Genomic DNA, 22157 nt, shown 5'->3' with positions numbered 1-22157 from the left:
TAGAGCAAATATCTATGGTTCGTACACAGCTGAAACAGTGTTGATTGGGTTCAGGGGGTTGGAAAAGGCTGTCAATTAAGGCTCTGATTGTGCCCCTTTGCTTGCACACATGCAGAGACAGGTTGAGTTTTTGGCCGATCTGGCTTTTGATGGGGTGCGTGGTTCAGCCATGGCCATGGGGGCTTGTATTTCTGCCCGGAGGCATTTGCACCTAAGGGACTGGAAGACTGATGGGTCTCAGAAGGCGGCTGCCCTGAAACTTCCTTTCACTGGGTCCAGGCTTTTTGGTGTGCCTTGAGGATAAGGTGCACAAAGTTTTTAGGGCGGACAAACATGCTGACAAACTTCGACGCAAGCCTCCTTCAACGGCCAAGAAGTCTTCCTCTGGGGCTGGTCCAGTGACCAGCAGGTCTTTTCCTGGCTCCTCATCACATTCTTTTCGGAGAGCTAGGGGGGGTCGGGGTCCTCCACGCTCTTCACGTCCTGGCCCGGCACCTAAGTCCTGATGGTTTGGAATTGCCGGTGGGCGGGCGGCTCCGGCAGTTTTTTCCAGTATGGGAAAGGTGGTGTTCCGACTCATGGGTTCTGGACACAGTACAATGGGGGTATCGAGTGCATTTCCTGTCTCCTCCTGTTCAGCATTGCATGGTTCGGACTGTGGTTCCCAGGTCTCGGCTCAAGAGGTTGGCCATGGACGCTGCTCTCTCCGAACTAGTGTTGAAGGCGGCCATCATGCCCGTTCCTCTCCCTGTGCAGGGTCAGGGGTTCTACTCACGGGTGTTCCTGGTCCCCAAACCTTGGGGAAGTATCGTCTAATTCTGGACCTCAAAGCCCTGAACTGCTTCGTCCAAAAGGAACACTTCAAGATGGAGACTTTACAGAACATTCTTCCGATGTTATTAAAGGGGGATTGGATGACATCTCTGGATCTCCAGGACGCTTATTACCATGTGGCTCTCCGTCCCTGGCACATGCAGTTCTTCCCCTTTGCAGTGGGATCCCGACATTTTCAGTTCAGGGTGCTCCCGTTCGGACTGCGATCTGCCCCCAGAGTTTTCACCAAGCTGGTGGCTCCCCTGGTAGCGCACTTACATCTGCGGGGCATTCAGATATTTCCCTACCTGGACGATTGGTTGATCAAAGCGTCCTGCCGGCAGACTGTCATTTCTCATCTCCGATTGGTCTGCCAGGCATTGCAGGACTGGGGTTTCCTGGTGAAATGGCAGAAGTCTCAACTGGAGGCTTCTCAGGATCTAGTTTTCATTGGTGCACAGGTTCGCACCAGGATGGGGAAGGTGTTCCTGTCCCTGGAGAGGGTCCGTCGCTTGCTGGCTGTTCTGGGCAGGGTTCTCAGGAGGCAGTATGTCCCGGCCCGCCTATTGCTGAAATTGCAGGGGAACATGGCTTCTTGCGTTTTTCTAGTTCCCTGGGCCCGTCTTCATCTACACCCCCTGGTGTCCTACCTTCTCTCCCACTGGCTCCCTTCATCTCAAGCTTTCGAGGCTTTGATTCCGGTGTCCCCTGCGCTGCGGGTCTCCCTGCAGTGGTGGTTGGGGGTTCCGAAACTACGGGCTGAGGTGTCCCTGGTCATTCCTCCCGTGACCACACTTACTACTGACGCCAGTGGAAGGGGCTGGGGAGCTACGTTGGGGGTCCTCTCTGCTCAGGGGTTGTGGGATCCGGAAGAGAGCCATCGGACATCCAATTGGCGAGAGTTGTGTGCCCTTCTCTGGGCTCTGGTGTACTTCAGGAGGTTGCTGATGGGCCAGGCAGTTTTGGTCCGGACGGACAATACGACAGCTTTGGCTTACGTCAACCGCCAAGGGGGTTCCGGCCGCTCCTTGAATGCCCTGGCAGCTCAGATAGGTGCTTGGGGGGAATCACATCTGGTGTCCCTGGTAGCTTTGCATATCAGGGGGGTGGACAATGTTCGGGTGGATCTACTCAGCCGCCGGTTTCCCTCCTCGGTGGAACTGGTCCTGTCGACCCAGGTTTTTGCAGAGATCTGTCTCAGGTTCGGGACCCCTATTCTGGACCTGTTTGCGTCTCCAGCCTCAGCAAAAGTTCCCCTCTTCTGCTCTCGTTTTCAGACAGAGGGTGCGTAGGGGGTGGACGCCCTCTCTGTACAGTGGCCTCAGGGTCTCCTTTATGCTTTTCCACCTATTCCTCTTCTGCCTCGGGTGGCTCAGGGCATCAGAGTGTCCAGGGTGACTGTATTGTTGTTGGCTCCGTACTGGCCCCGCCGGAGTTGGTTCCCCTCTCTGTTGGAGCTTCGGTGCCAGGAGCCTTGGCTGGTTCCGAAGTGGCCTTGTCCCCTTCTGGGGGAGCTACGGTTGGCGGTCCGCCAGATACAATGGGCAGTGTGGATATTGCACAGGCTAGGCTGATATCTCAGGGGTTTTCTGGTCCTGTGGTAGATTCCATAATGAATGCTATTAGACCCTCCACTCTGAAGGCTTACGGCAGACATTGGAACCATTTCCGGGACTGGTGTGGGCGGTCTGGGATCCCTCCCCTACGTTCTGGCCTCCTCGCTATCCTTCAATTCCTCCGGGATGGGTTTGACAGGGGCCTGGCGGTTTCCACGCTTCGCTCTCAGTGGGCCTCCATAAAATTCCTTTTGGGGGACTCTGATGGGCCCTTGGATGGGGAGGTGTTGGTGGGGAAGTTGCTCAGGGGTTTTTCTTCTTCCCGTCCTTGTACTTATAAGGGGCTTCCTCCTTGGGATCTCCCTCTTGTCTTAAAGTTTCTTAAAGGGCCTCCCTTTGAGCCCATTTCCGAAATTGATATGAAACATCTGACGCTGAAGACTGCCTTTCTGATTGCCATAACTTCTGACGGTAGGCTTAGGGAGATTGGGGCTCTGTTATGTCACCCCCCTTTCCTGAGGGTTCTGCCGGGCTCGGTGGTGCTGAGGTGTGATCCGAAGTTTCTCCCTAAAGTTGTTTCTCGTTTTCACACCTCTCAGGATCTGGTTCTCCCTGCCTTTTTTCAAAATCCGCAAACGCCAGAGGAAGTGGCTTGGCATAACATTGATGTGCGGCGGGCGGTGTTGGAATATTTGGCTAGAACTGCCCCTTTCCGCCGCTCTGACAGTCTTCTGATTACTTTTGGCCCGGCTGGGGCTGGGCGCAAGGCATCTGTAGTGTCCATTAGCCGATGGATCCGTGTTGTGGTCTCCATGGCCTATGTGGCTTCTGGCCTGCCTGTGCCTGCGCACGTTCAGGGGGGGTCCACCAGAGGTTTGGCGGCCTCATGGGCCGATGCTAGGGGGGTTTCTCTACAGGAGATATGTAGAGCTGCCACTTGGGCTGATCAGAGCACCTTCATCAACCACTATAGGTTGAATGTCTCCCACTCGGGGGTTGGTTCTTTCGGGGTTGGAGTTTTGTCTGTGGTGATGTAAATTAGCAGTTATTAAAGGTGTGTGTTTCTGCACTGTTTTGACTCTGTGTCTCATTGGGACCTTTTTCCCCCGTTTGTTGCTTTGGTATACCTCATGAGGTAAGTACTGGGACGAGGAAGAGTGGACGTGGAGGTAATGTTTCTGATTACTTACCGGTAATCTTCATTACTCCTAGTCCTACTCTTCCTCGTCACAGTACTGACGACCCCCCCCACCCCCCACCCTTCCTGCGGGGAAGGCCCCATGCTACGGCTTGGTAATATGGGTGTGGGGGAGGAGTTATAGAAATAAGAAGAAATAGAAGAAGGTCCTGTGTCGGAGGCGGGTGCCTCAAGTACTGTGACGAGGAAGCGTAGGACTAGGAGTAATGAAGATTACCGGTAAGTAATCAGAACATTAGCGACAGGGAAGCCAACCATAGTGGACCTGTAAAGGTTAAGCACACAAATCTTAATTCTATCTTGGTAATGCAGACAAGAGGTTAGGCTGAGATTCAGGGGTTTGATATAAAGTACACTTAAGAAACACAAAAGCTTAACAAGCAATAGATCGTCCACAAAGGTAAGGACATAAGGAATTCTATTTAGGAACAAACATGCATTAAGGACGGAAAATAAAAAGCAAGTGTAAGCAATATATACTACATACACAGCCACGGTTTGGTGTCCCAATTGGACAAAACAGCAAAAATGCCCACACACCTTTAAAATGCACACATTTAAGCATCAGTTCCAACAATGCACTGTAATAACAACCAAAAGTGGGGAGAGGAGAGAGATGTTTGAAATCTTACTATACAGGGGCACCCCAAAGGCTTTGATAGTACACTTTATCAGTCCAATCCCCAATTTAGGAACAAATGATCAACAATGTGCAAGGTAGATAACCAGAAGAATAACTTTAAAGATGCTTTACAAGAGCCGGGTTCGAAATTGCTGGCCGCTATTTAGGTCCTCGGTATAGCCTAGAAGAGCTGGGTTATCTTGACATCAGCAGCTCCCAGGAGCTACTTTTGGCTCCTTTAGCCAACTGGTGCCACACAAATATATGTATCTGGCATTCACCATGGGAATTGGTATGACACGTGCGCCAGAGGCCACCAGAGCACATGTAAAGCATGATGGGTCATATGTACTGGACAAATACTTAGGTGTGTAGCATGACATGTAGTAGCTCCTCATTCTGCTGCTGAACGAGAGAAAGAAAGAGCGAGTTGGCATCACAGAAAGCAGTGGCAGCGCTTGCCAAAATATTGCCTCAGTAAAGCGGCAGCAACAGAGATTGATGCGGTAACTGCACGTTTGGAGGAAAATCCTACCTCTGCTACCCCCAGCCAGTCGAACAATGTTGGTAACCGACTAAAATGGAGTCCCTGGACTACTGTAACCGGATGTATCTAGGACAACCCAAATATCAGATCCAGTGGTGCTCCAGAAATCAGAAGCAAGACTGGCGCTTATGGCGCCGCGCCCGACACCTTCCGCAGCTCTTCAGCATGGCCTGTACTGGCTGCCGGTGGCGACACGGAGCGAGTTTAAGATACTCTGTGTCACCCACCGGGCTGTGCACAATGCCGGCCCACAGTATCTAAAAAATAAGATAGAGCGATGTTGCCCAGCCAGACGACTACGCTCCCCCTCATACTTACCCCTTAAGATACCAAGCTACCTGCGGAAACGACTGGGAGGTCGTTCCTTCTCAGTCTTGGCCCCACGTCTGTGGAATACACTCCCACTATCACTAAGAGCCATGGATGAGTACCTCCCCTTCCGCGGAGCACTTAAAACCCACTTGTTCTAAATCAGTATCCTGCAGGTTTTGAGTGGGAGACATCCTTCCCGTTGCCGCTGAAACTCGCGCCTAGACGCCCTTGGGCCTTAGTTGCGCTTTATAAATCTTCAAATAAATAAATAAACAAACAGAAACAGATGTGGTGGCAGGGTTATAGATATAGCGGTGAAGAGAGGTAATAATTAAATGACAGGGAGCTGCAAAACAGAAAAACTGGCAGTACATAAACACAAAAAAGAAAGCAATGTAAAGACTAGGTCAATGTGAACGAAATGTAAAGAAACAAAGCAACATGGCAAGAAACAGATATCAACAAAAACAGTCAGCAACAGAGCAAAAAACAAGGCAGCATAGCAACTGGAAGACAAGCTCATAACCTGGGCATTTGTCCAATAGCTATGCCGTCTGTATCCAACCTTACTCATTTTGTCAGCCCCTTTCGTTTCCCCTCCAGTAAGGTGCTGCATGAGACATTTCCTTTGGTTTGGCATAACAAGGCCGCAGATTTATTTTTACATATACATAACCACTGCAAACAGGTATTAAAAATTAGTTCCAAAAGGTGTGGCGACTGCTCCTCGTCCTGCTTCCCCCTTTACCTCCATATTGATTGCAGGCATAACTCCCCCAAGGCCTTCGAGTCTGAGAAACCGCCTGCCCCTGCAGGTCTTTGCGGACTGGGGGAGCGCCGTTTGTTGGGGGGAAGTTGAGCCCCAATTGCTACCGCCAGACACCCCCGCCGTTTAGGCTCACAGGAGGCGCTGTCTAGAACGGGCGAAGCCCCTTCCGGTTTAGCAATGGCTCATTCGGAGTCTTTGTCTTATCGTAGGTTGCCACAACCCGCCTGTCCATCCTGCGACAACGACGTCCAGGGTCTGTCATAGCTGTAGGGTGGGAGGGTGGGAAAACGAAGTCCTCCACTCTAGGCGGGCACCCGGCTGCTGGAAGAGCTGCAAGTGCTCCTGCGCTGGGCGCCCGTCGCTTTTATGTCCCAAGCCCCGCCTCCTTCCTTTGTTGCCCTTCGCGGGCTTTCCTGGGCTCTTGGCGCCCTTTCCTCAGGCTCCTTTGCCGCCCTCTCCCCTGCCCCTGGGGGGGAGGGGCAAGAGAGCGTAAAGGAGGAAGGCCCCTGCCCCGGTTATCGGGGTGCCTCCTCCAATCGCTGCGCTCTCCCCTCGTCACCTTCATAACCTGGGCATTTGTCCAATAGCTATGCCGTCTGTATCCAACCTTACTCATTTTGTCAGCCCCTTTCGTTTCCCCTCCAGTAAGGTGCTGCATGAGACATTTCCTTTGGTTTGGCATAACAAGGCCGCAGATTTATTTTTACATATACATAACCACTGCAAACAGGTATTAAAAATTAGTTCCAAAAGGTGTGGCGACTGCTCCTCGTCCTGCTTCCCCCTTTACCTCCATATTGATTGCAGGCATAACTCCCCCAAGGCCTTCGAGTCTGAGAAACCGCCTGCCCCTGCAGGTCTTTGCGGACTGGGGGAGCGCCGTTTGTTGGGGGGAAGTTGAGCCCCAATTGCTACCGCCAGACACCCCCGCCGTTTAGGCTCCCAGGAGGCGCTGTCTAGAACGGGCGAAGCCCCTTCCGGTTTAGCAATGGCTCATTCGGAGTCTTTGTCTTATCGTAGGTTGCCACAACCCGCCACGCCAAAGGTGGGTTACCGCCCACCGTGGCTCCCCCCTTTTCCTATTTTGTAGTTCTAGCAGTTCTGAGTACACCTTGCTGCCCAGTGCAACTCCGTCTATCCTCCTTTGACCAGGGATTTCACCTTTGCCGGTTGTGCCTGTTCTAGGGATACTTCAGTCCCCTCCATCTTTCCGTCATACCTTGACCTGCTCTTGCACACCGGCTCCCTGTTCGACCACCGTTTTGAGGCCAACTGCCTCCCCTTTCTTCCAACCATCCCTTGGTAGCCCCAACTCTCTCAACCCTCCGCCGTGCAGGTGTTTCTGGGCTGAGAGAGCGCCATTTGCTCGAAGAAGCGGAGCCCTCGTTGCCACCACCAGACGCCTCTGCCGTTTTAGGCTCCCAAGGGGCGCTGGCCCGACTCCGTTTCTTGCATAGTCCAACCATCTCCTTCGTAGACACCGCTCTCTCAACCCTCCATGCCTGATGCCCACCTGCCCCTGCAGGTGTTTTGGACTGAGAGAGCGCAATTTGCTCGAGGAAGCTGAGCCCTCGCTGCCCCCACCAGACGCCCCTGCCGTTTTTAGGCTCCCAAGAGGCGCCGGTCCGACTCCGTTCCTTGCCCAACCGTCTCTTTCGTAGACACAACTCTCTGAACCCTACGTGCCTGATACCACCTTGCCCCTGCAAGTGTTTTTGAGCTGAGAGAGGGCCATTTGTTCGAGGAAGCGGAGCCCTCGTTGCCACCACCAGACGCCCCTGCTGTTTCACGAAGTCCTCCACTCTAGGCGGGCGCCCGGCTGCTGGAAGAGCTGCAAGTGCTCCTGCGCTGGGCGCCCGTCGCTTTTATGTCCCAAGCCCCGCCTCCTTCCTTTGTTGCCCTTCGCGGGCTTTCCTGGGCTCTTGGCGCCCTTTCCTCAGGCTCCTTTGCCGCCCTCTCCCCTGCCCCTGGGGGGGAGGGGCAAGAGAGCGTAAAGGAGGAAGGCCCCTGCCCCGGTTATCGGGGTGCCTCCTCCAATCGCTGCGCTCTCCCCTCGTCACCTTCATGGCGTGTGCTTTTTGGATTTGAAAAAAAGGCAAGGTGCAGCCTCTCTCTGGCACGCCAGAGTGGCTGCTCCTACATTTGTGCTATTCCCATGTTACACTGCTATACACAAAGCGCATGTTTTCAATCTGTGTAGCTCCTGGGTCGTGATGAGCAACTCCTACTCAGAGAACAATCATGGCCACCGGGAGCTCCTTCCAACTCCTGCTCCTTGAATTCCCAATTATTTTATTTCTATAGCGCCGACAACCCGCAGGCATCGAAGCGCTGGCATGAACACAAGTAGACAGACAAAGTAACAGGACAATAGGCAATCTAGAGTGCCCTAGCTGGAAAGGAAGTGGAGCCATAATGTCCAGAAGGTTAGCTGAAAAGGGGTGTCTTCAAAAGGCTCAGGTTGGGGATCCCTCTGAGGGACGGTGGAAGGGAGTTGCAGAAGGAAGCAGCCAATGCAATTTTGACCCCCTGAAGAGCATTTTCAGGTCTCCCTTTGGGAATAAAGGGCTGGATGCAAAGTACTTCTCAGAGTCAGTCTAGTATATATATATATATGTTAGTGAGGTTTCAAGAGCAGGGGAAGGGCAGCTACAAATACTAGTCCTCTAGGGAGACCACACAGGGCACACCCAGACACAGGTTTCACCACCAAAATTCATGACAAGGTATAATAGGTTATTTATAAAAAATAACCCGGGGATCGAACCTGTGGTGCTCCGTGTGCTTCCAAGGCGAGCACGTTGCCCCTGAGCTATCCTCCTGCAACAAGGCAGCTGCAAGAGTGTGCTTTATGCAGATAGAGAGAATTGTGACCAGGGCGGCTGAAAAAGCAGGTATTTAAACAAGTCCTATGAACTCTGAATCAAGAAACCAACAACTACAAATGAGTGGGAGCCATTGGGGACATCTGTTCTCCATGCAGCCCGTTGCAGATCGGGACCCTGTGGCACGGGTGCAGAGGTAATTGTCAGTGACGGGAAATGTAGATCTGTGGCGGTTGAGCATCCAGGCCACAGATTCTTAGGTATACAACCATCATTCCAATGGCGGCACAAGTCTGTTTCAATACTCGCGACGTGACAGAGGCGTAGCCAGGATTGTCTTACAAGTGGGGCCTGAAGCTAATGTAGTTAGGTTCACTGCAGTGACATTTATATCTGTAAATGCCCACACAACGCTGCTGAGTGGGCATTGACAGATTTTAGGTGGGCTTTGCCTGCTCAGCCTTTACCCTGTCTACGCCTCTCCCGTGACAGGACCTTAAAATTGCAGCAGGCGGGCGATGCAATCGTAGAGTCCCCAGACAGGACAGCAGCCATTTTGCAGCAGAACATATACTGAATTCATGCTCGAGGAAAGCCTCTCTGCTTGAGGAAAAGCAGGGGGATGAAGTCCCAGTGCCACAATGAAGATGCCTGTGAGATGGTGTCTGTGAAATGGAAGGGTCTCCCTCCAGATAATGCAACCAGATAAAGGATAGAGGACAAGGACAGCATAGTAGATCTTCATACTAGATGGGCCCACTAGTGCAAGGGAGGGGGGCAAGGAGGCACAGGTCTCCCTTGTCGATGAAGAGTAGGGTTTTGTTTTGCGGAAGAAAGCTCAGCTAATGCAGGTTCCAGCAGAAGTGCTATGGGGTGTCTCTTCAGGCTCTTCTTTGGAGTCTTGGCTCTGGTGGTCGACCAATGAATGTCTCCAGAGCCCCCACCTCCACAGTATGTAAATGCCTGGTCCGGGGTGCTGTCAGCCCACCAAGAGAAGGCCAGGCAACATTCAAACAGGGGCGTGGGGGGGGGGGCTGTCGGGTCTTACACAGCCAGGTCCCTCAGCAACTGCTCAGCAACTATGCCGTCACTCTGACTGGAAAGTGTAGTGGGGCAGACAGCCCCTCTACCCAGTCAAACCCTATATAATTATTTGCTCAGCCGATCATTGGAATGCGCTCATGAGTAATCCTGTGATTTATGATGTCTCAAAAACGAAAAATGAGAGAAAGAGGAAGAAGTGGCCTCTAACTTCAGCGGCATTCTCGAAATCCAAATTCCACCCACCCCCCCTGAAATACCTCCTGGGAGATAATGGAAAGGCCCCCATCAAGAAATGAAGACTTTTCTCAGTAGCAACCGCAGTGGCCAAACGTAATAGTCTCAGACACTGGAAGGCGAAGTCAGGTCCCGCAATCCACGCTTGGTTTCGGGATCTGGTCGAAGTATACCGAATGCGAAGAAAGCTATGCAAGAGGAATAACATCTACGTGTCGCCCTAAAGTCATATGGGCCCCACTCCGGGGGTATCTGAACGCAGATCCCCAAGATTCTGAAATAGTGGAGTATCCAGAGAGCCCATGAAGAGCCCACAACCCTCTATCTGTTCTTAGAACTAATGATCGCCTTGTTGTTATATGCAATGTACTGTTCCATTTGCAAAATGTCGTCAATGTACTGAGCCCGTCAGCGAAAAATAAAGTTCTTATTAAAAAAAAGAGAGAAAGAAAGCTGGTTCCATCCTGTGACGTATCTGGAAGACCATTGTAACTTTCCTAGACTGCCTATGAAATTGGGCCTGTCGTGAACAGGAGGACAAAAAAGACACAGAAGGTTCTATCAAGCCCTGCCTGTCCTGAACGCTAGGCCTGGTGGGTGCTGGTGTGCCGCCTGTCTAACAGTGGATAGAATAAGAGGAAGTAAATAGCTGTGTTTTCAGATATTTCTTTTCTCATTTGATGGTAAATAGTTGACTGACAGCCCAGGTAATAAATTACTTATTACAATCGTAATGTAGAGCGCGTGGCCAGCGCATAAAGCCTCACTTCTTTGCAGTAAAAAAATGCGGGGTCGAGTTAATTCCCGATCAGTATTATGGCAAAGATTGCTTTAGTGGCCAATACTGAGGGTGAATGTACCCTGTTTAAAAACTAAATTCTAACCAGAGAGCTAAAAACGACGTACTATGAAGACTAAGCCATATTTGTGGGGAAATGGTTTGTTTTGGAGCCGCTCGGGTAGGAAGGTATGTAGCTTCCAATGAGCACTTTCCAGAGAACTCGTCGGTGCTAAGCATCTGCTCTGCAAGTGCAAATCTACTTTTTTCAGTCAGTGATTTTCTAAAATGTGACTACCCTATGGGACAACGACAATTTTTGGGATCAGGAATACAAGCATTTCAGTATATTTGCATAGCCACAATGCGTTGCTCAGTGGCTTTGAACTGGAGCTGAAGATCCAGGGATAACTACCAGGTGGTACTGTGTGACTTGCTAGCTGAAATGGCCAATTCTTCCCATTGATCATCCTGAAAAACGAGTGTGATTGAGCTCTGAATGACTGCCTCTTGAAGACTCTGATCCAAACATGTGTCGCTATGGGTCCTAGCTCTTTCCCAGACTCCAGTATCTTCCTCTACTTTTCTTAGACGTTCACACCAAAGCCTTGATCATCCTGTTGGTTCCTCTTCCAAGCCTCCCTCTCCCAGTGTGTCGCTAGTCCTTCAAGCAGCCTCCATGTCAATCTCCCTCTCTCCTGATCCCTATCCTCATGCTTATCCATCATGATTTTCTTACCTTCGTGGCCCAGGCCCTTCAGTAGTGCCACATAGTCCAGGCCGAAGGTTTCTGTGATGTCCTCCTGCTCCTCAATGACCTCTAGGTGCTGCGTGGTGTCTCGGAGCAGCAGGTCCTTCCCTCCGAAAGGAGCCGATGTGAAGAGGCCGAAGCGGCTTCTGGCCTTCCCCTTCCGCCCAAAGAGGTGCTGCAGGTTGTAAAAGAGGGTCATTGGTAGGGTTCCCGCTTTCTCAGAGCTCGCACTGTGCAAGCGCACTTCTCCATGTGTATGCACGCATGTAACTGTGTATAGGAGCAGATGAACACTGTGGGGAATGGCCATTGCTTTTCAAGAATGTTATGTTTACTATTGTAACGCCACACTCACTTGTGGAGTAGGGGAAGTTATTGACTCAGATCAAAGTAAATGGTTCTGCACTTATATATTTTGAATGCACACACTCGTTTCTCTACAAAATGCTCTTTAGCGTTATTTGCACCTGTTTGCATAGTGATGTGATACTCATAGGGTCCTGTGATAGAAAGCACCACTGTGGAGACCAAAAAAGTCCTCATAGTGTGGGTCTCTCACATACACACACACACACACACACACACACACACACACACACACACACACCCCTCCCCCCTGCATACTTAGGTGATGCATGTTCAGCCCAAAAGTATATCTGTGTTGAAGTGTCTCTCTATATCTCGGCTGTGTTTTGTCTTAAAGTAGTGGACCACCAGAGTACTGAAGAGGGATAGGAGGAAAAGTGAACCAAAGAAGACAAGTCTCTATACAAAAAATGAAGGCACTAGAACAGATAATTGCATGGAATTTTCAAAAAGACTCATGGCCAGTCACTTTTCAGCAGTCACATTAGGTTAAAGTTCAACAATTCTTCATAGGCAAAGCGTCCATAGATCAAAGTCACTCACAGTCTGCAGGTGAGGGCTCCCTTATCAGAGAGAATGATGAAGATTGTACTTCCCTGAGTCAGGTGACTACTGTTTTCTTCCCCACTTGAGAGAATGTACAGGCCATCATCATTCGAGCTTCCCACCAAAAGCAATCTTTGTAAGTATTTTTCCATTTCCCTCTCATACCAGCATATTAAAGGTTAAGTATTCTCTCGAGTTTCTCACCTGGATCCAATCTATTTGACACCTCTCAGCTCAAGCACCAAAAGGAACCTGTGGGTTAACCGTCTCTGGCTTCGGACCACTAGGCAAGTGTTCTTTAGTGCTGTTAGTGGACTTGCCATTTCCACCAGATCCAGAGTATGGATCCGGGCTAACCAGCTTCCTTCTCCTTCTTTCAATCTTTCTTCTTTTGGGGTGTGACTAGTGGACTTGTCAATTCTACCATATCCAATTATACGGTTCCCTGCTAGCCTCACTCGTGCTTGCTCAATTTTGGTTATGCCCATACCAGCTCTTGGTGCCAGGTCAACAAGCCTTTCAACTACCTGGGCCCGGATAACTGGGTCCATCTCCCTCATAGGCCCCACTGGCTCCTATCGCCTCCTCCTGACTTCCTTTTTGTTTTATGGCCTTCTTGGCTTAGCCAACACTGGGTTGGTCCTCATGAATTTGTGTAGGCAATTAAATTATGCTATGGCTGCCAACACGTGTGGGACCTTGTTCAAGGGGTGAGGTGCAGTGATTTGGGCCAGTGTGCACATCTTAATCTAATTTGGAGCGGGCCTTCTGATTAGATAGGACCTGAAAAGAGCTACAAGTTGCCATGTTTAAACTTGGTTTGCTGACCAAGGGGATTTTAAGGCTGTCCATAGACCAAGAGGATGTAAAGTTTGTGGCAGCCCTTCTGTAATGGTCACCTGACTCCCAAGTGTCACGTGAGCTGCAGGCGCATCATCCTGTCTGTGTGACTGCCTGCCTCCAGTGAATGAGTGCAAGCCATGGAGTGGGGGTCAGAGGCACTATGGGTCACCTGAGCTATGAGGCTAGGGATGAGATGTAAACCATGGAGGATCTCCCAAGACCGCCTACAGGGCCAACATCTTGGAGCAGGTAGTGATCCCCTCCCATAGGGTCCCCAAGTCCCCATCTGACATCCTTTCTTCTGTAACCTTTTCACAACTTATACTGAGCTGTTGCAAACTGGGGATATGCTGAGGTTGTGCAAATTGGCATTTTAAAGACTGGTGTATTTTATATTCTGCACAATGTAAAAATACAGGCATGGCCAAATTGGGGTTTTGCAACCTGTAAAAATATATCAGCAACGTAAATCTAGGAGTACTGTGTACGTGCACAAAGCAAAGAGAAAATACTGAGTTTGTTAAACTGGCACTTCAATACGGTGGTACAACTGGGAACATCCTGGAATGGCCAACTTGGAAATACACAGGAATTAGACAAAATGGGAATTTCAAAGTGGGAGAATTTGGGGATATTAAAAATTAGGAATAAATTGGAAATAGTCTGACATTGTTCAATCCCAGGAAATTCCATTTGACAAAACAAGAAAACCAAGGCATGCTCTAAGTGGGAATATAGTGGTTTGTGAGTATAGTGGGATATCGCAAACTGGAAGTATATTGGGATTGTGTGTTTATTCGGAATATGTTCAGGATTTCAGACTGGTCAAAGTTGAAGCACGCGGCTAGCTAGGCAGCTGACACAAAAAGGGGTCTCTCAGACTATCTATGATATATAGGACCCAACTGGATTTAAAGTTACAACCCGAGATCACAGCACAATTTAGGGAGTTCTACACTCACTATATAAGTCAGACTGTCCAGACCACTCACTGCAAAGCGAATACCTGCCATCCATTCCCTTGCCGCAGATCGCTCCAGCAGATAGAGAATCATTGGAAGGGGATATCACCTTACAGGAATCGCAACATGCAATCCGGAACTTCCCAGTGAATAAATATCCAGGCCCAGACGGATACCCAGCCTTATTCTACAAAACGTATCAGGCCATACTTAGCCCGAAGTTAGTCCAGCTATTTAAGTCATTTGGAAACAGTGGTCGCATCACCTCTTCGATGGAGGAGATCCAAAACGATACTTCTCCCCAGGCCTGCCAAGGACCCTACTGTCTGTGGATCCTACTGGCCGATCGTTCTTATAAACCTGGACGCTAAAATATACACAAAAATACTGGCCAACAGATACTACCGAAATTAATCCACCCCGATCAGACAGGGTTTATTCGACAGCAGCAAACCCATGACAATATCCGGAGAGCCTGCCACTTAATAGAGAAAATCTCCCTAAAAGGGTCTAATCGATAATCTTATCTTTAGACACGGAAAAGGCATTTGATAGAGTCGAGTGGGCCTTTCTTTTCCACACTATGGAAAGGATGGGGTTTGGCACAGAGTTTCTAAACAAAATTCGAGCAAATTACAACTCCTCCACAGTCTGGCTTCTCACTAACGGCCAGCTGTCCCAAGCAATCCCACTGCAACGAGGCACCAAACAAGGCTGCCCTCTCTCGCCCCTCTTATATGCACTACACCTTGAACCCCTTCTCACTAAAATACAAATGTCAGAACTTGTGCGGGGGATCCCCTTCAGGAATGATAATCATAAAATTATGGCATACGCGAATGACATACTCCTCACTATTACTGACCCCGAATACTCTCTGCCAGCGGTCGTTTGCGAATTAGAGGAGTTCAGAGCCATAGCAGGGCTAAAAATCAATATCACTAAATCAGACATTTTTAACCTATCACTTATACAAGAAGGGTTGAGCAGGGCTAAGGAGGCAACCCAATTTCGATGAGTTTAAGGGGGCATTAAGCTTTTAGGGGTCACTATAACTCGGATACTGAACGAGCCGTGCTGCGCAAATTACCAGTCACTCATCCTTAGCCTCATGCAAAAACTGCAACAATGGGGATCCGCTGTCAGTCTCCTGAGTCGGTCGGATAAACACAGTTAAAATGGCTTTCTGCCCAAGGTCCTCTATTTGTTTCAGGCACTCCCCATTCCGGTCCCCAACACTTTCTTTCTCACACTGAACAAAATGATAACGGCCTTTGTGTGGAACAATAAACCCCCTTCATAGCTTTAAAAACGTTGGCGCTATCTACACAAAAAGAAGGGTTTGGCCTAATTGATTTCTGAAAATACTATCAAGACGCCCAACTCCGGGTGATAAAAGACTGGTACGTGGAGGGATCAGAGAAAAGATGGGCACAAAGTGAACGGGTGATAGTGGGGCCAAACTGGAAGAGACGCTATGGCTACACAGATCCGACCGGCCTCCAAATATGCATATCAGTGGGATTATGAGATTGGTAGACGCCACGTTGGGCAGGGTTATTCTGCAACATCAGAATAACCCTGCCTTTCTGCCCCCTTCATACAATTGTTGCACAATCTGCAATTCTCCCCGCTAAGGAGGGGCCTCCTTTCCCCTCTGGAAAAAAGCAGGCTGTAGAAAATTGAGGGTCATGTTCCAGGAGTCGACATCAAATCTTTTGAACAATGCAGGTTCGAATTAGGGCTGTCAGCGGAAAATAGACTATTATTTCCATCTTCGTCACTGGCTGATGGCTCCCCCAATAAGAATGCAGCCACCAGATGTCTAACTCCATTCGAGAAATTCCTGATCTTGAACCCAGAGGATAAACAACTAATTTCTAACTTATACAAACTCCTACTAGATGAAACCCCAAAGAAGCGGTTAAATACAAAAGCAGATGGGAATCCACCTTCGGGGTACTTGTCAGAAGAGAAATGGGAAAAGCTATGGGTTGACATCCCTAAACTTGCACACTCTATACAGATCCAAATTCTGGTACAAACGAATGATCCAGTGGCATTACACACTGACACGCTTCCACCGGATGAATCCCAGAATTCCTGATAAATGTTGGAGAGACTGCGGGGAAAGGGGGTTTGGCTGCATATATGGTGCGGGTGCCCGAAGCTGAAACAATACTGGCCCGCAATTGACAATAACATGCTACACGTTTTTGACACTCAAGGTGACAGAAACCACAAATGGTTCCAGGTAATAACGTCCCCTCAAAAATATCGCCATGCAAACAAATTGCCGGAAAAAATGCCATTTTTTGTGGGGACATTATTACATTGAACATGCGGGGGAAACCCCTGCAACCCCCAAACCCTTTTTTATTTTCATGGGGAGCAGCACCCGTCCCTATATATATATATATGGTCACCTATATAATGTCACCACAACCATTTCCCGACGACATTATATACGGCGACCATATATATAGGGATATTATTACCTGATACCCCACAAATAGTGCCTTCTTGGCATGAGCGGACAAGACAACTGGGCATGGCAAAGACACCAATGGAAGGCATTTTAAAATCTAAATCTTGCGGCACTGTTAGTGATAGCCCAAAGTTGGAAATCCAAAGACCTTCCTCATATTCAAAACTGGTTTATCAAGATCTGTAACTTTGTTTCCATGGAATGGATGACGTATACAATACAGGGGGAACAAGCTAAATTCTCTAACGAATGGGAGCTAATGTTGTTTTTCTCACATGATGACTATAATGAGCCCTACTGCCCTCACAAAATGCGACTCATAGGCATCAGCTCAAACGGACAGTGGACATGCCCGCCTAGTCTTGCACAGGAGGAGGGGGGTAAGTGGTGAGGGAAATGGTGGAGGGGGTTGGGCGGGGAAAGGGGTAGTAGTATGGTTAGTTATTCTGTTTGTTTTTGTGATAAATTTAAATGCCATACAAGAGATGTTAAAAAACAGTATCATGGTTAGGGCAAGGGAGGGTGGGGGGAGGGCGGGAAATCGAGACCCTGTGTGCCCTGTGAGACCACCTACCATGCGATGTCCACCAAGAGGTGGGCTTCAGTGGCTCCCCAAAACCTTTTCCCTCAGCTTAGCTGCTGAATGTCTAGTTACAAATGTCTCCCAAAATAACTCAGACATGCTCTAGGCAGAAAAGAGACACCCGGGCGGGCCGACACAGGAACCATATCAGAATCAGGCCTCTAATTCCAAGGGACGGGGTGCACCTCTTCCAGGATCTGCCCCTTAGACGTACACGCATTCACCATTTTCCTTCTCATATTCTCCTCTTCCTCTATCTGGCCTTCCTGACAGTCTCTCCATAGGTGTCCAGACATTTGGTCGACTGAAAACTGGTCGAAAGACATTTGGTCGACGCAATTTGGTCGAAAACCAAATGGTCGAATTTTTATTTTTATATATATTTTTCAGGTTTGCGTTTTTTAAAAAAAGGGGGTTTTAGGAAAAAATGGGGTTGGGGGACCCCCCAAAAAAAAAAAAAAAAGGGGTGAAAATAAAAAAAATAAAAAATTCGACCATTTGGTTTTCGACCAAATTGGTTCGACCATTTGTCTGGTCGACCAATTTTTTTCGACCAAATGTCTGGTAACCCTCTCCATAATGATTGACAGAGCAATGTCAACCATGGGGGCAGGAACGATGCTGGTAGAGGATGAGAGAGGGGAACTGGGACTGCCATGCATGTTATAATGCAACGTATCTATATGGGCTCTGTGATGCAGATCATTACAGGACTTCCCTAGTAGCTATATGCGCCCAGCGAGGGAAGGTTCCCGATTGTCCTGAGGAACAACAACCTTCCTAACTGGTGGGTTCAGCGACGGCTCCACATGAGGTCTTCTCAATCAAAGCCACCCAGCTCTGGAACTCCCTACCGCCTGCACTCAGATCAGAACCATCCTACACGTCCTTCAAAAAGAACCTTAAGACATTGCTAGTTAACTAAGTCGCCTCATCTACCTCCACCATACTGTCTTGATATACGTCCTACTGTCACGTACTGCTTTGTCGATACTGTTCACTCATGTAACCAGCGCCCAGATGCCTGCAGGCTTCAGTGCGCTTTACAAATGAAAAATCAATAAACTACTGCATACGGCAATGCGCTTCACCCCCACATCAGCAGCTAGAATATGGGGGGGGGAACTCTGGTGACATCAGTAGACTAGATGGTAGTGTCACTATTGTCCCTGCACCTGAGTGGATGTGCTAGTGGAGAGCAGGGGTTTAATAGTAGTTAGGGCCAGGGGAAGGGCTTATTAGGGTAAACTAACCACAAGGCCCAAACCACAGGTCCCTACAGGTGCACACACACTATCGCATAATCAGGGTAATGAACCACAGGCCAGGCTATAAAAAGGAATCCGTTGCCAACATTTATGTGGGAGTTTGGATGCAGATAGAGAACGCGAGACAGAGCACTAGAAGAGTAGGAAGCAGGGAGAGGCACAAGTACGAAGAGGGAAGAGGATGTTGATGGAGCCATTCGGAAAATGAGAGGAAAAAGGAGAACATTGGAGGGAGGGAAAGGTTGCTGGTTTAGAAGGGAAGCAGAGGCTGGAGGACAGGATTGGCGAGAAGATAGAGGAGAACACCAGAGAAAGGGCTAGGTTGCTGATTTAAGAGGGTTGCAGGAGGCTGCACAAAAGACGAGTGAAGAGAACAGGAGGAAAAAAAGGATAAACAGCAGGAGGAGGAGGAGGAGGAAGAACTTCAGTGGGTGACAGAAACACTCAAAGAACCCCAGGGTTAGCTAAACCAAAAGGCCAAGATAGTAAAGGGGGAGAAAGAAAGGGTAGGTGGAGCCAGTGCATCATTTTCAAGGTGATAGTAATTCGTTTGTTGTTTATTTAATGGGTCCGTATCTGTGGGGCACAGTCCTTGGTTGTCAAGGTCTGGAGCCACAGAAGTGGCAGGAGGTAGTCGCATGGATTTCTGTGGAGCAGGAATATGCCTGAGGAGCCTAGTAGGACTTCATCAGACGGCCGAGCGGCTTGCACTGGTGATGCAGTGACCAGAGGGTTGAAACACGTGTCAGCTATACAAATAAATATAGGTTGCACAAACTCAACCAACAATTGTTTCATTTTTTATTGGAGAGACCGTGCTCCCAGTCTAATAACATCACCCGGGGCATGTGTTAAGGGTTTCACACCCACATTTACATTTACATATGAGGAACACATCAATCACAGAAACATGCATTAAGCTGATTTCTGTCAGGCTTTAGTAGCGTCACTTTACCTGGACTGTGGTAAGGAATTTCCTGGTGGTCCTCAGGAAGTTCTGCCTGGTAACAATGGCATTGCCAGGACCCCGGCCCAAGTTACAGGTCCTGTAAGCACTAAGACTGTCCGTAGTGCCATCTGGGCACAGAAGCTCATACTGTGCTAAGTCTGCATCTATTGACCAGAGACAGAATCAGAAAACATGCAATCAGAAGGTATTACTAGGTCAACCAAGGTACAGGCAGTGAACTCAATACATGGAAACTGCATGCAGTTACTGAATAGTTCGAAGTAGGGCACCACAGGTGGTCACAATTCACAAATTATTGCTGAAAAGCCAGAAAGGAATATGGGGTCACTAGTCAGAATCTTGAAGAGGGCAAACAACCATACACTCTGATCACTAGTAGCATTCTGCAAAATCATCAACTGCTGTGCATTCACTAGTAACTTTGTGGTTAGCGATTTGATAGAGGACTACAAGGACAGAGTCGGGTCTGGATTCCCTGAACAAGCAGATGGGAAGAAAGACCCCAACAAAGTGAGAAAAAACTACAGTGTCATGGTGTTCTATGGTCTCACAGAGACAATGGATGGGACTACAGAGTGAATTTAAAATTCAAAAAGAACCAGAAGGATCTATGGCAGGGGACTGCAGCATTTAGCTTTCCAGAGGTTTTAGGCTGCATCTGCCATCAGCCTTAGGCAGCCTCGTCAATTGTGAGGGATCATGGGAGTTACAGTCCAAAACATCTGGAGAGCCACAAGTTGCTGACCCCATATCTAGCATATATTATAACTGTTACATCAAGTCAGAAAGAGGCAGCTGCTAATTAGTTTACACTCATGAGCAATGCCTGGGTTTGTAGCTTACAAGATAGCATGGCTATATGAAAATTGGGCTCTGAATATTCTCACCCAGCCAGTCGTAGAAGTGTACCAAAAAAGTAGTGGAACTGTGACTCTGGTGGCGTACAGAGTAGGAAGCAACACATTATTCAAGGGTTGCAGTCTTGCTGGATGGCAGCCAATTGAAACAGATTTCACTTTAGCTGTAACTGATATCCGGTGGTAAAAATAAAAAAATAAAAAAACAGTTCCGGAATGGTGAAAATGGTTGCAAAAATTAGTGGAGCTGTTCACAGTAAAAAATAAAAGTAGTGGGACACCGCGCCCGACTGTTCCCGCTCACTTCGACCACTGCACCCAGCATCCTCCAACATTTTAAATGATATCGCGTAGGTCTTTCCATTACAACCATTATTCCCAAAATTATTAAACAGTGTGAGCAAATTAGGGCACTCTGTATTTTGAAGATTCATTAAAACGGAATTTCTGAGTCTTTAAAAAAGCAATCTATGTTAAGATGAATATTCTTCAGGCCAGATCAGGTGATATCAACTGTGGGAGATGACAAAATATTGTTCAAATTCTTGGGAGTTCCAGAAGGAAAAGAAAGGCAATTGCAGAGCTTAATTACAAGAGGTATTCAGAGCATTATTAAACTGACCTAAGAAGATTAGTACAAAATAATTTGGATATGACAGTTACTCAGTGAAGGCATCTGTAGAAAGTAGGCTGTATACAATTTGAACATTGAAAAATTAGTTATTTAAGTATGGGTCCACGCCATGACAAATGCAATTAAATTAAGCATATAAAATAGATTTTTTATTTAGAAAAACCTTTATGTCCTTTCGGTACAGTCCTAGGTTGTCCTAGGTTTAGTCTGAACTTGCTAAACCAACATTAACCAAATGGTGGCGCGTGCTAATGTTTCACCCTGATGCAGGCTTTGTCAAGGCGTAGCAGTAAATATTCACCAATTAAAACAAAATGCCCTCTGTCTAAGTGCAAAGGAATGAGTCCCATAGTGGTTGGCAGTTTCATGGTGTCAAACATATTGAGGGCAGCTAGCAGTGCAAGAGTGAACTAACTTGGTAGAATACTTTGAAGAGGTAGGTGTCATGCTAAATTGCATGTTGTGACAAATATCAGTGTGCTCATGTGTGACATTAAGTTGTCAAATTATCATGAGTAATCTCATGTAAAACTTTGTACAAGTTGAGTCCTATTTCTTTATTTTTATTATTATGTTTTTAGCTCTGAGGAGCTTTAAGATAATGTTACACAAATTAAATAACATTAAATCACACTTCATAAACATTCTTAAATAGAAAGAGTAAATAATTCCTCTACATAGAAAACTAAAAGACATTATAAAAAGTACTAGTATCAATAAAAATAAAAAGACTAACTACAAAGTTAATTAGGGTTCAAAATGTTAAATATATAGCCCCAGTGTTTAAGTTTTGGCCTGCTTTGCAAGCTTCCTTTTTGCCAAAACTCTGGCTCCATACAATATAAAGTGCAGCATGGATAGACTTGTGATCGGAATTCAGATAGTAGGTTCAAAATGATTCACTTTTGATGTTATTAAGGTCCATCAGTATGGGCTGAGTAACTTCATGTAGAGAGGACCATGCTCACAGCACTCTGTGAGGACATGTCGAGCAGTTTCCATTTTTCCTTCCAACGTGCAAAAGCGACAAAACCTGCCATCTTTTGCAATGCCTACTTCAGGACCAATAGCTGCCAATACAGGTAATTTATTTACAAGCAAAAGTAAAAGAAATCTCCGTATCTGAGGGGATGGGCATAATTTAAAATAATAATGGGCACATGTTTTACGCCATCTATGGCACATTTATTT

At 48.0% G+C, this 22157-nt stretch overlaps 1 protein-coding gene across 1 annotated transcript in view; it reads right to left on the bottom strand.

Moving 5' to 3' along the window:
* The window catches only part of LOC138492569 (serotransferrin-2-like), a 545198-nt gene that overhangs the window by 306384 nt on the left and 216657 nt on the right, over nucleotides 1-22157 (bottom strand). The window contains exons 7-8 of the mRNA XM_069619822.1: nucleotides 19461-19618; nucleotides 11438-11624 (exon numbers count right to left, since the gene is read on the bottom strand). Coding sequence (XP_069475923.1) covers nucleotides 11438-11624; nucleotides 19461-19618 — 345 coding nt within the window. The remainder of the gene's footprint in view (nucleotides 1-11437; nucleotides 11625-19460; nucleotides 19619-22157) is intronic.

The sequence above is a fragment of the Ambystoma mexicanum genome, chromosome 10, assembly GCF_040938575.1.
Source record: "Ambystoma mexicanum isolate Mex_15411 chromosome 10, UKY_AmexF1_1, whole genome shotgun sequence".
In the NCBI taxonomy this organism is placed as follows: Eukaryota; Metazoa; Chordata; class Amphibia; order Caudata; family Ambystomatidae; genus Ambystoma; species Ambystoma mexicanum.
The sequence above is the reverse complement of the archived record's forward strand: the minus strand, read 5'-3'. Positions and strand labels throughout refer to the sequence as shown.